At 40.6% G+C, this 12,775-nt stretch overlaps 1 protein-coding gene across 1 annotated transcript in view; it reads right to left on the bottom strand.

Annotated features, from left to right (window-relative positions):
• Nucleotides 1–12,775, bottom strand: part of LOC141657482 (MLO-like protein 1) — a 42,490-nt gene that overhangs the window by 13,947 nt on the left and 15,768 nt on the right. Inside the window, exons 4-6 of the mRNA XM_074464732.1 lie at nucleotides 728–844; nucleotides 325–379; nucleotides 90–181 (exon numbers count right to left, since the gene is read on the bottom strand). Of these exons, the coding sequence (XP_074320833.1) occupies nucleotides 90–181; nucleotides 325–379; nucleotides 728–844 (264 nt within the window). The remainder of the gene's footprint in view (nucleotides 1–89; nucleotides 182–324; nucleotides 380–727; nucleotides 845–12,775) is intronic.

Genomic DNA, 12,775 nt, shown 5'->3' with positions numbered 1-12,775 from the left:
TGTAAATAAATGAAATATGAAAATAAAATAAAAGATACCCAAAAATAGAATAGGTAAATAAATAACCGGGACCGGATAGTAGAACTTACCACATAATTTCGGTACCAAGCATCATTACCATTATATCTATCCCTTACAAAAGTTAATGATCTGATGTCAATGACTCTACCACTCTCCGCAGCTGCATTATGCAATTAAATCCAATCCAATATGTGATAAAGAAGCCAAAATGTTAAATAGCATTAATTTCTTATTAATATGAAGTTTAACTCATTGCTGCATTATGCAGGTAAACATTGAGAGACATTTTCTACCAAGACTTACCGGTTTGTAGCATCTTATACTTTATCGAGTCCTCCCATTTCCACCACTGACTTATCTGCAATTTGTGGCCAAAATACCAACAAATGATAAATTAGGCCACTGCCGAATCAAGAACTTGAAATTAAAGGGATTAAACTATAAATCGAAATTTGAAAGGAGACAAATTCGTGATAATGCTTTATAATGTTTTAAAAATAATCGTGAGTATACAACTACAAAATACGAAGTACTGTTTTTCATTACATGAGCAGCCGCGGCGCTCAAAATCAAAATCTGAGTGGGACTTGTTCACCAAACAAAAAACCCCAGAACTTATTGTTAACAAATATAAAAATAATAAAGGAATTATGGGCATGAGAGTATGTAGAGCATAGACTTATGAGAGGACACAACATTGAATTACCTTAGCCTCTCCAAGAAGAACAGTAATTGTGCAGCTGAAAACATGAACAACAGCTAAAATGAAGATAAGGTAGTGTAGATCATGAAGTACACCAAGTCCTATCAACGGAACCATTCCCTGCAAAGATAAGTACTCATACTTAATTAATCAACTGCATACTCATTATTATGCTCATCGCTCATAAGATTAATTAACTAGCTACTACGTACTCATTGTTATTTGATTCTACATGGTTATGCATTATGGATCATAATTGACGGAGTAATAAGTAAAATGGTTAACTAATTAAGTTAGATGTGCTCTTTTTATTGCTAAGTAGCAGTGATTCGATGCATGTTTAATTTTAACGCAATTCTAGTTTTCGTATATCTGGAAATTAAACAACTTAGAGTTAATTGATGATAGGTTTGTCATAAGGGTAATGATTACTGAGTAGATGTTTTACTCCCTTAATCATTACCCAGGGGGAGGGTGGATAATGTATTACCTTTCATAAGGTTAATAGATTCAGGGGGTGAATAATTACTTGTAAGATATTCCATAAAATAAATAAGTATTTTATTAATATTTAATTAAGTTATTTTATGGAAATTAAGTTGGTCCATTGTATGGTGGAATTTACCTAGGATTATGTTTCCACTATTATCTCCCATAACTTACCATTCACAATTTAGGAAACTGTTCAGTTGACTCTTTGATGGCAAGAGTCTATATAAGGGGAACATATTTATTCTGATTAAAGTTCACCAATCCTACCTCATTAAGAAAATACACCATCTAAATTGTGAGGCTGAGGGTTTGGAAACCAAGTCAGATTTGGGGCATAAGGAATTGGGTTATTCATTAAGACGGATCAATTATTTCAAGCAATGGCTGGAGGTAAGTAGTCGATCTCTTTTATCGCTTCCGCATTCAGTTTATACATGTTCATTATGAGACTAGAACATGTTAATTTTAGACTATAAAACTTACAGTTGGTATCAGAGCGAGTAATCGCCTCTATCTTGCTTTAATATGAAACTAAGTTTCCGTTCTGACCTTGTATGTTGCGAGCTAGTATTCATTTTGGGATAATTATTGAATCTTTTTCGATATATGATATTAGATCCGAAATATTGCGTTGAATACTAGAAAAATTGCCTTGATTTTCGTCTGACGTGACTCATAGTGTTAAATCTGTCTATGGAGACCCTTAGGAGTATTGTCTTCCGTATAAGAGGAAACTTAATTAATTTATTAATTGAAGGGCAAAGTCCGTAAGTGTTGTTGTTTTATGTAAATAAAGGACTTATATTATAATAATCATCACTAGTCATGGTTGACTTTGCTCCTTGTTTTTATGTTGGCATATGCTGTATTCATGACCCTTTGAGCATCTTGTGGTCTATAAATTTACATATGCAGTGCAAGATTCTTGCGAGTCTGTTTCTTTATTTTTATAATTTGACTGTAATGCTGATTACGTACTCATATTATTTGAAGAGTGTTTATTGAGGCAATGTTCAAATTTGTTGACCAATTTTGGTTTTTGGTCATATGATTTTTCCTATACATATTAAGTTGAGTATATGGATAAAATTTTTATGTCGAGTGATTAAAATTTTGTTAGTTAGAGTATAGCCACAGCATCTCTAATTAATTAAAATTTTATTTTGGAATCACATGTGGAAACTAGACATTATTTGTAATTAGTCGTATGTAATATAATGAGACTTACCCACATGAATCTTATTGTATGTATTTGTATGACTAATTAGGATGATATATTGAATCTTGTTTCTTAATTTACGCACAGGAGTTAAGAGATATATATGATTTGATAGTATTGTCATAAAGTTAAAATTTATATGTATCTAATTGAGTAAGACTTTAGCCCACAGGCAAGTTTTATGTCTCTAGATTCATATTTGAGCATGATTTACATTGGTAAAGCATGATTAAGTTTAAAGACTCAATTTTTTGTAATAAGCATGTTATTTATTATATTTGCAGCAATTTTACCTGGGAGTTCTACTGATGTTAAATTTGACATTCCTGAATTGAATGGTGATAACTATAAGGTCTGGAAAGAGAGAATGCTACTGCAGTTGGGATGGTTAGATATTGATTATGCTATTCGGAAAGATGAACCACCTAAAGTAACTAAAGAAAGCACTAAAGAAGCAATTGATCTTTATGAAAAGTGGGAGAGATCTAATCGTCTCTCTATTATGTTCATAAAGACAAGAATGTGTGCTAGTATCCGTGGTTCTGTCGATCAGCATACTAAAGTTAAAGATTTAATTAAGGCCATCGATGAGCAGTTTGCAACTTTTGATAAAGCTCTTGCTAGTACCTTAATAATGCAGTTTTCATCTTTGAGGCTCACCGAGACTAAAGGTGTGCGTGATTATATCATGCGCATGAGGGATATTGCAGCCCAACTTAAGACTTTGGAAGTTACCATGTCTGACTCTTTCCTTGTGCACTTCATTTTATGCACTCTTCCTCCAAAATATGCTCCTTTTAAGATCTCTTACAACACACATAAGGATAAATGGTCAATTAATGAACTTATGGTCATGTGTGTTCAAGAGGAGGGCAGATTGTTGATGGAGGAAGGTGGGAAGGTGAACCTTACTGTTGCTTCTTCTTCAAAGAGGCAAAAGGGTCACACTAAAGATAAAGGAAAGGGAAAGATTTCAGCTGAGCCAGCCATTAAGAAGGAGTCTACGTGTTTCTTCTGTAAAAAGAAGGGACACATGAAGATAGACTGCATTAAGATTAAGGCTTGGCTAAAGAAGAAAGGTAATTTTCATGCGTTTGTTTGTTATGAATCTAATATGGTTAATGTTAATCATAATACATGGTGGATTGATTCTAGAACTACAATCCATGTTTCGAATACCTTGCAGGGTATGACAAATCTAAGGAAACCAGTGGGCAGTGAACTTTCAAACTATTCAGGAAACCAGATTAGTTCACATGTGGAGGCCATTGGGACATGCAGTTTAATATTAAGTAGTGGTTTTATTTTGCATTTGGAAAAGACATTTTATGTTCCGACTTTCTCTAGAAATTTGATTTCAATATCAAGACTTGTACCTTTGGGTTTTACCTTTAATTTTTCGGACTGGGATTCGATTCTCGAAATTCAAAATTATTGGTTATGGTATTTTGTCTGATAATTTATACCGTTTTGAACTGCAAAATAATGTTACTCATAATTCTATGCATGTCAATGCTGGTTTAAAACGTTGTATTATGAATGAGAATTCCTCTATTTTGTGGCACCGGAGATTGGGACTGTAATACTCCGTATTTATAAGTCTTGGGGTACTTTATCGAGTAGGCCTTACTCTGTCGAGTAAGGGTAAGTTACGAAATAGAATAGTTTCTGACCTGTTGGGTACTCGATCGAGTAGCTGGGGTACTCGATCGAGTAAGGGGGTACTCGATCGAGTACCTTGGGTACTCGATCGAGTGTCCGGTTTTACGGGGAGTTTTCTCGGGTTTTGTTAATTATGCGATTAAGGTATTTAAGTTTCGTCGTCATTGTTTTAAATCACTTTTACAAAACCTAAATCCCTGTTTAAGAGAGAAAGCAACCAGTTTATCTTCCTAATCGCATTCTTAGCAATTCCCGGAGTTCAGACGGTCAGTTCTTGTCGTTATTCGTATCGTTGAGTTCCTTGCGTCGAGGGTAAGATCTATGTACCCTTTTTATTGTTTTTCCCTTGTTTTGGTTAAACCATAATTTAGAGATTGGGGGTTTTTGTGTGTAGTATGTGATGTGTAGCCTCTATGTGTTATATGATAGGAGGAGAGTTCGTAGAAGAGGCTTTTTGATACAGCTGTTGATACCGTCTGACTGTTGTGCTTTCCAGGTAGGATTTCCTACTCAGTATTAGTCCCATAATGGGATATTGGTGATGTGTTGTATTTGGTTGTTTGATATAATGATTGTACTGTGTTTGTGGTGGGGATTGTTGTTGATGGTTCTCGAGATGCGTTCTCGGCTTAGTGGGGTCACTTGCGGGAGTGACTTCACGCCCTAGTTTCGCCCTTCGTGGAACCCGCCACGGAAGGGGATGTGCACATTAATGGACAAGGTTATCGCTCACTATGTGGAGCGGGGATTTGGTGGGTACGGCTGCGGTCCCCCATCGGGGGCTGGGTCCAGTGGACGGTCGGGATTGAGATGATGGGAATTGGTTGGTCATGTGTGTGTGTGTGTGTGACAATTAAGTTGTCGTCTGTTTGTCTTATTATTGTTATACATATTGATTGTGTGATTAGTCTCGACCCCGGTGTTGTTTTGTAAACTGCGGTGATCCATTCGGGGATGGTGAGCAGATATTGAGCGGTATTGAGATGAGTACTGGGATAGTGGGATGCCACGACGTGATGATAGGAGTCTTCCGTTTGTAGCCTTTAGTTTATTTACATTTCGATTAGACAATCGGTTTGAAATCATGTATCGTACTTTTGGTTTGGTTTTGAGGATTGTATCTATTCACTAAATTATTTATATTAAACATTGTTTCTCTATTGTTGTTTGATTATCATTGCCTCGGGTAACCGAGATGGTAATGTCTTCATACCTGAGTGGTCCTGGTAAGGCACTTGGAGTATGGGGGTGTTACAAATGGTATCAGAGCGACGATCCTGAAACCTGTAACCAATGAACTTAATGAACATAGGGAGTCAATTAAAATGAACCCGGGGTAAAAGTTGTGGGAGCTAGTGCAAAGGCTTGGGAGACGTCCTAAAGTCGCAGGGGTCGCCCTACAACTTTGAACCGGTCACATGGGGGAAATGTTTGTCGAGTCGTATGTGTGTTTGGTTAACTTGTCTACGAATGTGATGGAATGTGTTAATTGTTGGAAGTTGAAGTAGAAAGTTGAGCATGTGAAAGAAAATGGTGATATGAGGAAACTTGTTGATGAGATGATAACATGTTGGATGATTTACAATGTGGCATTTAATAACATGATGAAATGGTTTCGTAGATAGTAGAAAAGATGCGTAGTATGCTTATAATGATATAATGTGGTTTATAAAGTTTAGCATGTTAGCATATGACGTAACATGCGGGTAGCTTCTATGAATTAGTGTTACTCGATCGAGTGAGACTGACTCGATCGGGTGGGTTTTTGGCGATTTTGAGTCCAGAATCGAGTTTTGGGGCACTCGATCGAGTAACTAGGGGTACTCGATCGAGTAGGGGTCACTCGATCGAGTAGCCTAGATACTCGATCGAGTAGGTAAGAGATCGAAGGTCTGTTTGGGTTCTGAGTTTGGGTACTCGATCGAGTCGTGGGGCACTCGATCGAGTAGGCCGTTACTCGATCGAGTGTGTTTGGGAACTCGATCGAGTGGGTTCTGGGCAGCGTGTTTTCGTGTTTTGAGGTTTAGTACGTGTGTTTATGTTTACCCTTTCTTATATAGCTTCAAGATGCCGCCCAAGAGAACCGCTTTGTATCACGAGAGCCGAGCTTATGACCGTGGATGACATCGTTAAGATGTTAGAGCACCAGGATGCTCTTACCGAGACCCTGAAGAGAGTGAATGAGGACAAGGATAAGAATAAGGAGAAGGAGGTTGATCATTCCAAAATCAGCCTCTATATTGCAAGGTTTAACCCGAAAGAGTACAAGGGAGTTGGGGAGCCTAACCTGCTTGATAGTTGGCTGAGAGAGATGGAGAACATCTTAGACTTGGTTCATTGTCCCGATGAGATGAGAGTGGAACAGGCTGCGTTCTATCCGAGGGAGGCAGCAGGCAAGTGGTGGGATTCGGTGAAGGTGAGTGCTAAGGAAATGTATACCAACCAAGGCTTACCCGCTATACCTTGGGAGGAGTTTCGTAGGGGGTGTGAGAAAGGAGTTTGTACCGGAACATGTGAGGAGTAAGTTGAGAGAAGAGTTTGATGGTTTTAAGATGACTGTTGAGATGTCTCGTGGCGAGTACTACAGTCGTTCAATGAGAAGTCTAGGTATCTTTGAGGACATGGGTTTGAGTGAGGAGAATTTGGCATTGAGGTTTGAGAGGGGGTTGACCACCAAGATTATGGATAAGTTACCCGTGGGGATCCTTACGATGTTAAGGAAGCTTATGAGAGGGTCGGGAGAGCGGAGAGGTTGGTGGAGATGGCTCGGAGAGGTCGGGTGGTGAAAAGAGGAAGTCCGAGAGCGAGGGTGGTGGTCAATCGAATCACAAGAAAGGCAACCACAATCGCCTAAAGGATTTTCTTCTCGGGTCCGGGTTTAGTCTTTGGGGCTTCCTTTGGGCGTGGCCGTGGAAGTGTGAGTAATAGTTGGGGAGTGACCTGCTATGGTTGCGGTGGTGTAGGCCACAAGAGACATGAGTGCACAAGTGCACCGGGATCCTTTCAGAGACCTGCACAGAGCTTCGCGAGCAACAAACCGGCTGGATCATGGCCAAACCGGGAAGTCGAGTTACCAGTGGAGGCAACCGCAACGGCGGTAATTCTTATCGAAAAACACCGACGAACAACAACAACAACAATCAAGGGTCGGGTGCTAAGCCGACCGCATCAGCCAGTACTGTTTCGGGGAGGCGGACGAAGACCACTGGCAAGTTATTCATGATGGAGAAGAAGGCAGCTGAGGAAGATGCGCACGTTATCACCGGTACATTCCTTGTTAATGGTATTCCTACCTTTGTTTTGTTCGATTCGGGGGCTTCTCAGTCGTTTGTGTCTTCGAGTCATGTTAAACAGTTGGGCTTGAGAGTATATGAATCTGTTAGTGAACAAGTTTTCATACCTTCGGGTGAGTCTGTATCGTGTGGGAGATTGTTTAGGGATGTATCTTTGATAGTTGGGCAAGTTGATTTCCCTGTAGACTTGCTAGAGTTTCCTCTTAACGGTTTCGAGATGATAGTTGGGATGGATTGGTTAGGAAAGTATAAAGCTAAGATAGACTGTCATCAAAAGAAAGTGTCTTTAAGAGGTCCAAAGGGTGTTAGTGTGTCTTATCCTGGGTTTCTAGTCAAACCCAAAGTTAAGTTGATTGCAGCTGTTACCTTGAAGTCTTATCTGAGGAAGGGATGTCCTTTGATCCTGTGCCATGTGAGAGATGACCGGATAGAGATTCCGACAGTTGATGAGATACCAGTGGTGGGAGAGTTTGTAGATGTTTTTCCAGAGGAGATTCCGGGGTTGCCACCGAAGAGGGAGATAGATTTCACCGTTGAGTTGAAGCCAGGGACGGGGCCAATCTCTAAGGCACCGTACCGTATGGGTCCTAAGGAGATGGAGGAGCTTAGGAAGCAGTTGGATGATTTGATAGAGAAGGGATACATTAGACCAAGTGTATCGCCTTGGGGAGCACCAGTTCTTTTCGTGAAGAAGAAAGATGGGAGTTCTGGTTAGAGAAAGTTGCTTTTCTGGGGCATGTGATCTCTAAAGATGGGGTAGCTGTGGATCCGGCGAAGATTGAGGCAGTGACAAAGTGGGAAGCACCAAAGAATGTTGCTGAGGTTAGGAGTTTCTTGGGTTTAGCTGGATACTACAGACGGTTCATGAAAGATTTCTCCAAGATAGCTAGACCGATGACAGCGTTGATGATGAGAAAGAGAACGAGGTTTCGTTGGGATGAGAGTTGTGAGACGGCGTTCCAAACATTAAAGGAGCGTTTGACCACGCTCATATCCTAGCATTGCTGAAGGGAGCGAGAATTGAGGTTTATACGGATGCCTCGAAGAATGGGTTGGGATGTGTGTTAATGCAGAATGGTAAAGTGATTGCCTATGCTTCTAGGCAGTTGAAGCCTTATGAGGAGAATTACCCTACTCATGATCTGGAGTTGGGTGCAGTGGTGTTTGCTCTCAAGATTTGGAGACACTACCTTTATGGAGCAATCTTTAAGGTATTTTCTGATCACAAGAGTCTTAAGTACATCTTCACGCAGAAGGAGTTGAACATGAGACAGAGGAGGTGGATGGAGCTGATTGGCGATTATGACATGGAGATCATCTACCATGAAGGGAAGGCCAATGTTGTTGCTGATGCTTTGAGTAGGAAGAGTGTACATTCTCTGTGTACAGCTCTATCCTTGATGAGGCTGAGGGATGAGGTAGCGAGTTTTGGGATACATATGATGCAGAAAGGAGATGCCATGGGTGATATGACAGTACATCTTGAGTTTTATGATGATATTTTAGGTAAACAGGCTTTGGATCCTAAGATAGTTGAGTGGAGAGCTGGAGTAGAGAAAGGGACAGTGTCCCGCTTTTCTATTCATACAGATGGTAGTTTGAGGTTTGATGGTAGGTGGTGTGTTCTTAATGACGAGGAGTTGAAAAAGACAATCATGACAGAGGCGCATTGCACACCATATTCAGTTCATCCAGGTGGAGACAAGCTATACAAGGATTTGAAGAAAACGTTTTGGTGGCCTGGGATGAAGAAAGAGACAGCTGAGTTTGTGTCCCGTTGTTTGACATGCCAGAGAGTTAAAGGGGAACAGAAACGACCACAAGGTAAGATTCAGTCTTTAGAAGTGCCTGAGTGGAAGTGGGAATCCATTTCCATGGATTTCATTGTGGGTTTGCCTAAGAGTCAACAAGGTAACAACATGATTTGGGTGATAGTGGATCGTCTGACCAAGTCAGCTCACTTTGTTCCAATGAAAGATACATGGACTAAGGCACAATTGGCTATGGCCTATCGAAAGAACGTGCTTAAGTTACATGGAGTCCCTAAGGACATAGTGTCTGACAGAGATGCGAGGTTTATATCGAGGTTTTGGAAAGAGTTGCAGGAATCGTTGGGAACAACTTTGAAGATGAGTACAACATTTCATCCTGCGACAGACGGGCAGACGAGAGAACAATCAAGACTCTTGAGGATATGTTGCGAGCTTGTGTGATGGATTTTGGTGGTAGGCGGGAGCGAGAGGTTGGACTTGATAGAATTTTCTTACAATACCGCTTATCACACCAAAGATAGGTATGGCACCGTTTGAGGCTTTGTATGGGAGGAGGTGTAGGAGTCCAATCTGTTGGGACGACAGTCTTTGAGGCAAAGGGTTCTAGGGCCAGAGATGGTGCATGAGATGGTGGAAAGTTAAGATGATCGGGAAAGGATGAGAGCGGCTCGGGACGAGCAAAAGAGTTATGCAGATCTACATCGCCGGGATATAGAGTTTCAAGTTGGGGACAAGGTTCTTTTGAAAGTGTCTCCTATGCGTGGGGTTATGAGATTTGGGAAGAAAGGCAAGCTAAGTCAGAAGTTTATAGGGCCTTATGAGATCTTAGAGCGAGTTGGGGAAGTTGCTTATCGTCTGGCTTTACCAGCTGCGTTAGAGAGAGTGCATAATGTGTTTCATGTATCGCAGCTGCGGAAGTATGTGAGTGACCCGTCACATGTGTTAGAGGCAGAGAGCTTAGAGCTAGATGAGTCCTTATCATATCTGGAGGTGCCTAAGCAGATTCTAGACCGAAAGGTTAGAAAGACTAGGAGTGGTGAGACAGTTTTGCTTAAGATCCTGTGGTCTAACCACGAGACCGAGGAAGCTACATGGGAGCCAGAGGAAGCTATGAAAGAGCGTTACCCTTTCCTCTTTGATCAGGTATGTATGGTTACGGGGACGTAACCTTGTTTCTTTTAGGGGGGTAGGAGATGATCGCGAGCAGTTTTAAGAGTTTTATACACCTTTTATATGTAGTGTCAGTATGTTTGTCGGGATGAGTTGGGTTAGTATCATGTTTTATGTTAAATTTTTGTTTGGCTTTTGAGTCGGGAATGTTGTGGGAGTACCTTTGTTAGTAGTGGTTTGAACTTCGGGGACGAAGTTCCTTTTAAGGAGGGAAGACTGTAATACTCCGTATTTATAAGTCTTGGGGTACTCTATCGAGTAGGCCTTACTCTGTCGAGTAAGGGTAAGTTGCGAAATAGAATAGTTTCGACTGTTGGGTACTCGATCGAGTAGTCAGGGTACTCGATCGAGTAAGGGGTACTCGATCGAGTACCTTGGGTACTCGATCGAGTGTCCTATTTTTACGGGGAGTTTTCTCGGGTTTTGTTAATTATGCGATTAAGGTATTTAAGTTTCGTCGTCATTGTTTTAAATCACTTTTACAAAACCTAAATCCCTGTTTAAGAGAGAAAGCAACCAGTTCATCTTCCTAATCGCATTCTTAGCAATTCCCGGAGTTCAGACGGTCAGTTCTTGTCGTTATTCGTATTGTTGAGTTCCTTGCGTCGAGGGTAAGATCTATGTACCCTTTTTATTGTTTTTCCCTTGTTTTGGTTAAACCCTAATTTAGAGATTGGGGGTTTTTGTGTGTAGTATGTGATGTGTAGCCTCTATGTGTTATATGATAGGAGGAGAGTTCGTAGAAGAGGCTTTTTGATACAAATTGTTGATACCGTCTGATCATTGTTTGTGCTTTCCGGGTAGGATTTCCTACTCAGCATTAGTCCCATAATGGGATATTGGTGATGTGTTGTATTTGGTTGTTTGATATAATGATTGTACTGTGTTTGTGGTGGTGATTGTTGTTGATGGTTCTCGAGATGCGTTCTCGGCTTAGTGGGGTCACTTGCGGGAGTGACTTCACGCCCTAGTTTCGCCCTTCGTGGAACCCGCCACGGAAGGGGATGTGCACATTAATGGACAAGGTTATCGCTCACTATGTGGAGCGGGGATTTGGTGGGTACGGCTGCGGTCCCCCATCGGCGTAGTCCAGTCCAAAGGACGATCGGGATTGAGATGATGGGAATTGGTTGGTCGTGTGTGCGTGTGTGTGACAGCTTAAGTCATCTGTTTGTCTTATTATTGTTATACATATTGATTGTGTGATTAGTCATCGACCCGGTGTTGTTTTGTAAACCTGCGGTGATCCATTCGGGGATGGTGAGCAGATATTGAGCAGGTATTGAGATGAGTACTGGGATAGCTGGGATGCCACGACGTGATGATAGGAGTCTTCCGCTGTAGCCTTTAGTTTATTTACATTTCAGTTAGACAGTCAGTTTGAAATCATGTATCGTACTTTTGGTTTGGTTTTGAGGATTGTATCTATTCACTAAATTATTTATATTAAACATTGTTTCTCTATTGTTGTTTGATTATCATTGCCTCGGGTAACCGAGATGGTAATGTCTTCATACCTGAGTGGTCCTGGTAAGGCACTTGGAGTATGGGGGTGTTACAGGGACATATCTCCATTGAGAGGGTAAAAAGATTAGTAAAGGATGGAGTACTTGATACTTTAAAATTTACTGATTTTGATACTTGTGTTAGTTGCATTAAGGGTAAGCAAACTAACATGTCTAAGAAAGGTGCAAAGAGAAGTTCTAGCCTATTAGAAATCATACATACGGATATTTGTTGTCCGGACATGAACACTAATGATCCAAAATATTTTATCACTTTTATTGATGATTACTCACGTTATATGTATCTTTACTTACTTCATTCTAAGGATGAAGCTTTTGATGCCTTTAAATTGTTTAAGGCTGAAGTAGAGAACCTATGCGGTAAGCGCATTAAGATTGTGAGATCTGATAGAGGTGGTGAATACTATGGTAGATACACTGAGAACGGGCAAGCACCTGGTCCATTTGCTAAATTTCTTCAATAGCATGGGATTGTTGCCCAATACACTATGCCTGGTTCTCCAGATCAGAATGATGTAGCAGAAAGAAGAAATAGGACATTAATTGAGATGGTGCGTTGTATGAGAAGTAATGTTAAACTTCCTTCATTTTTGTGGGTTGATGCTCTTAAGACGGCAGCGTATATATTAAATCGGGTTCCTTCCAAGGCTGTGTCTAAGACACCTTTTGAGTTATTTAAAGGATGGAAACCGAGTTTGAGACATATATGCATTTGGGGATGCCCTTCGGAGGTGAGAGTGTATAATCCACAAGAAAAGAAACTTGATCCAAGGACTATTAGTGGGTATTTCATTGGATATGCCGAAAAGTCTAAGGGTTATAGGTTTTATTGTCCATCTCATAGTACAAGGATTGTGGAATCAAGAAATGCTAAATTTCTTGAGAATGACTTGATCAGTGGGAGTGACCTAATTCAG

Source organism: Silene latifolia, chromosome 5, assembly GCF_048544455.1.
Source record: "Silene latifolia isolate original U9 population chromosome 5, ASM4854445v1, whole genome shotgun sequence".
In the NCBI taxonomy this organism is placed as follows: Eukaryota; Viridiplantae; Streptophyta; class Magnoliopsida; order Caryophyllales; family Caryophyllaceae; genus Silene; species Silene latifolia.
The sequence above is the reverse complement of the archived record's forward strand: the minus strand, read 5'-3'. Positions and strand labels throughout refer to the sequence as shown.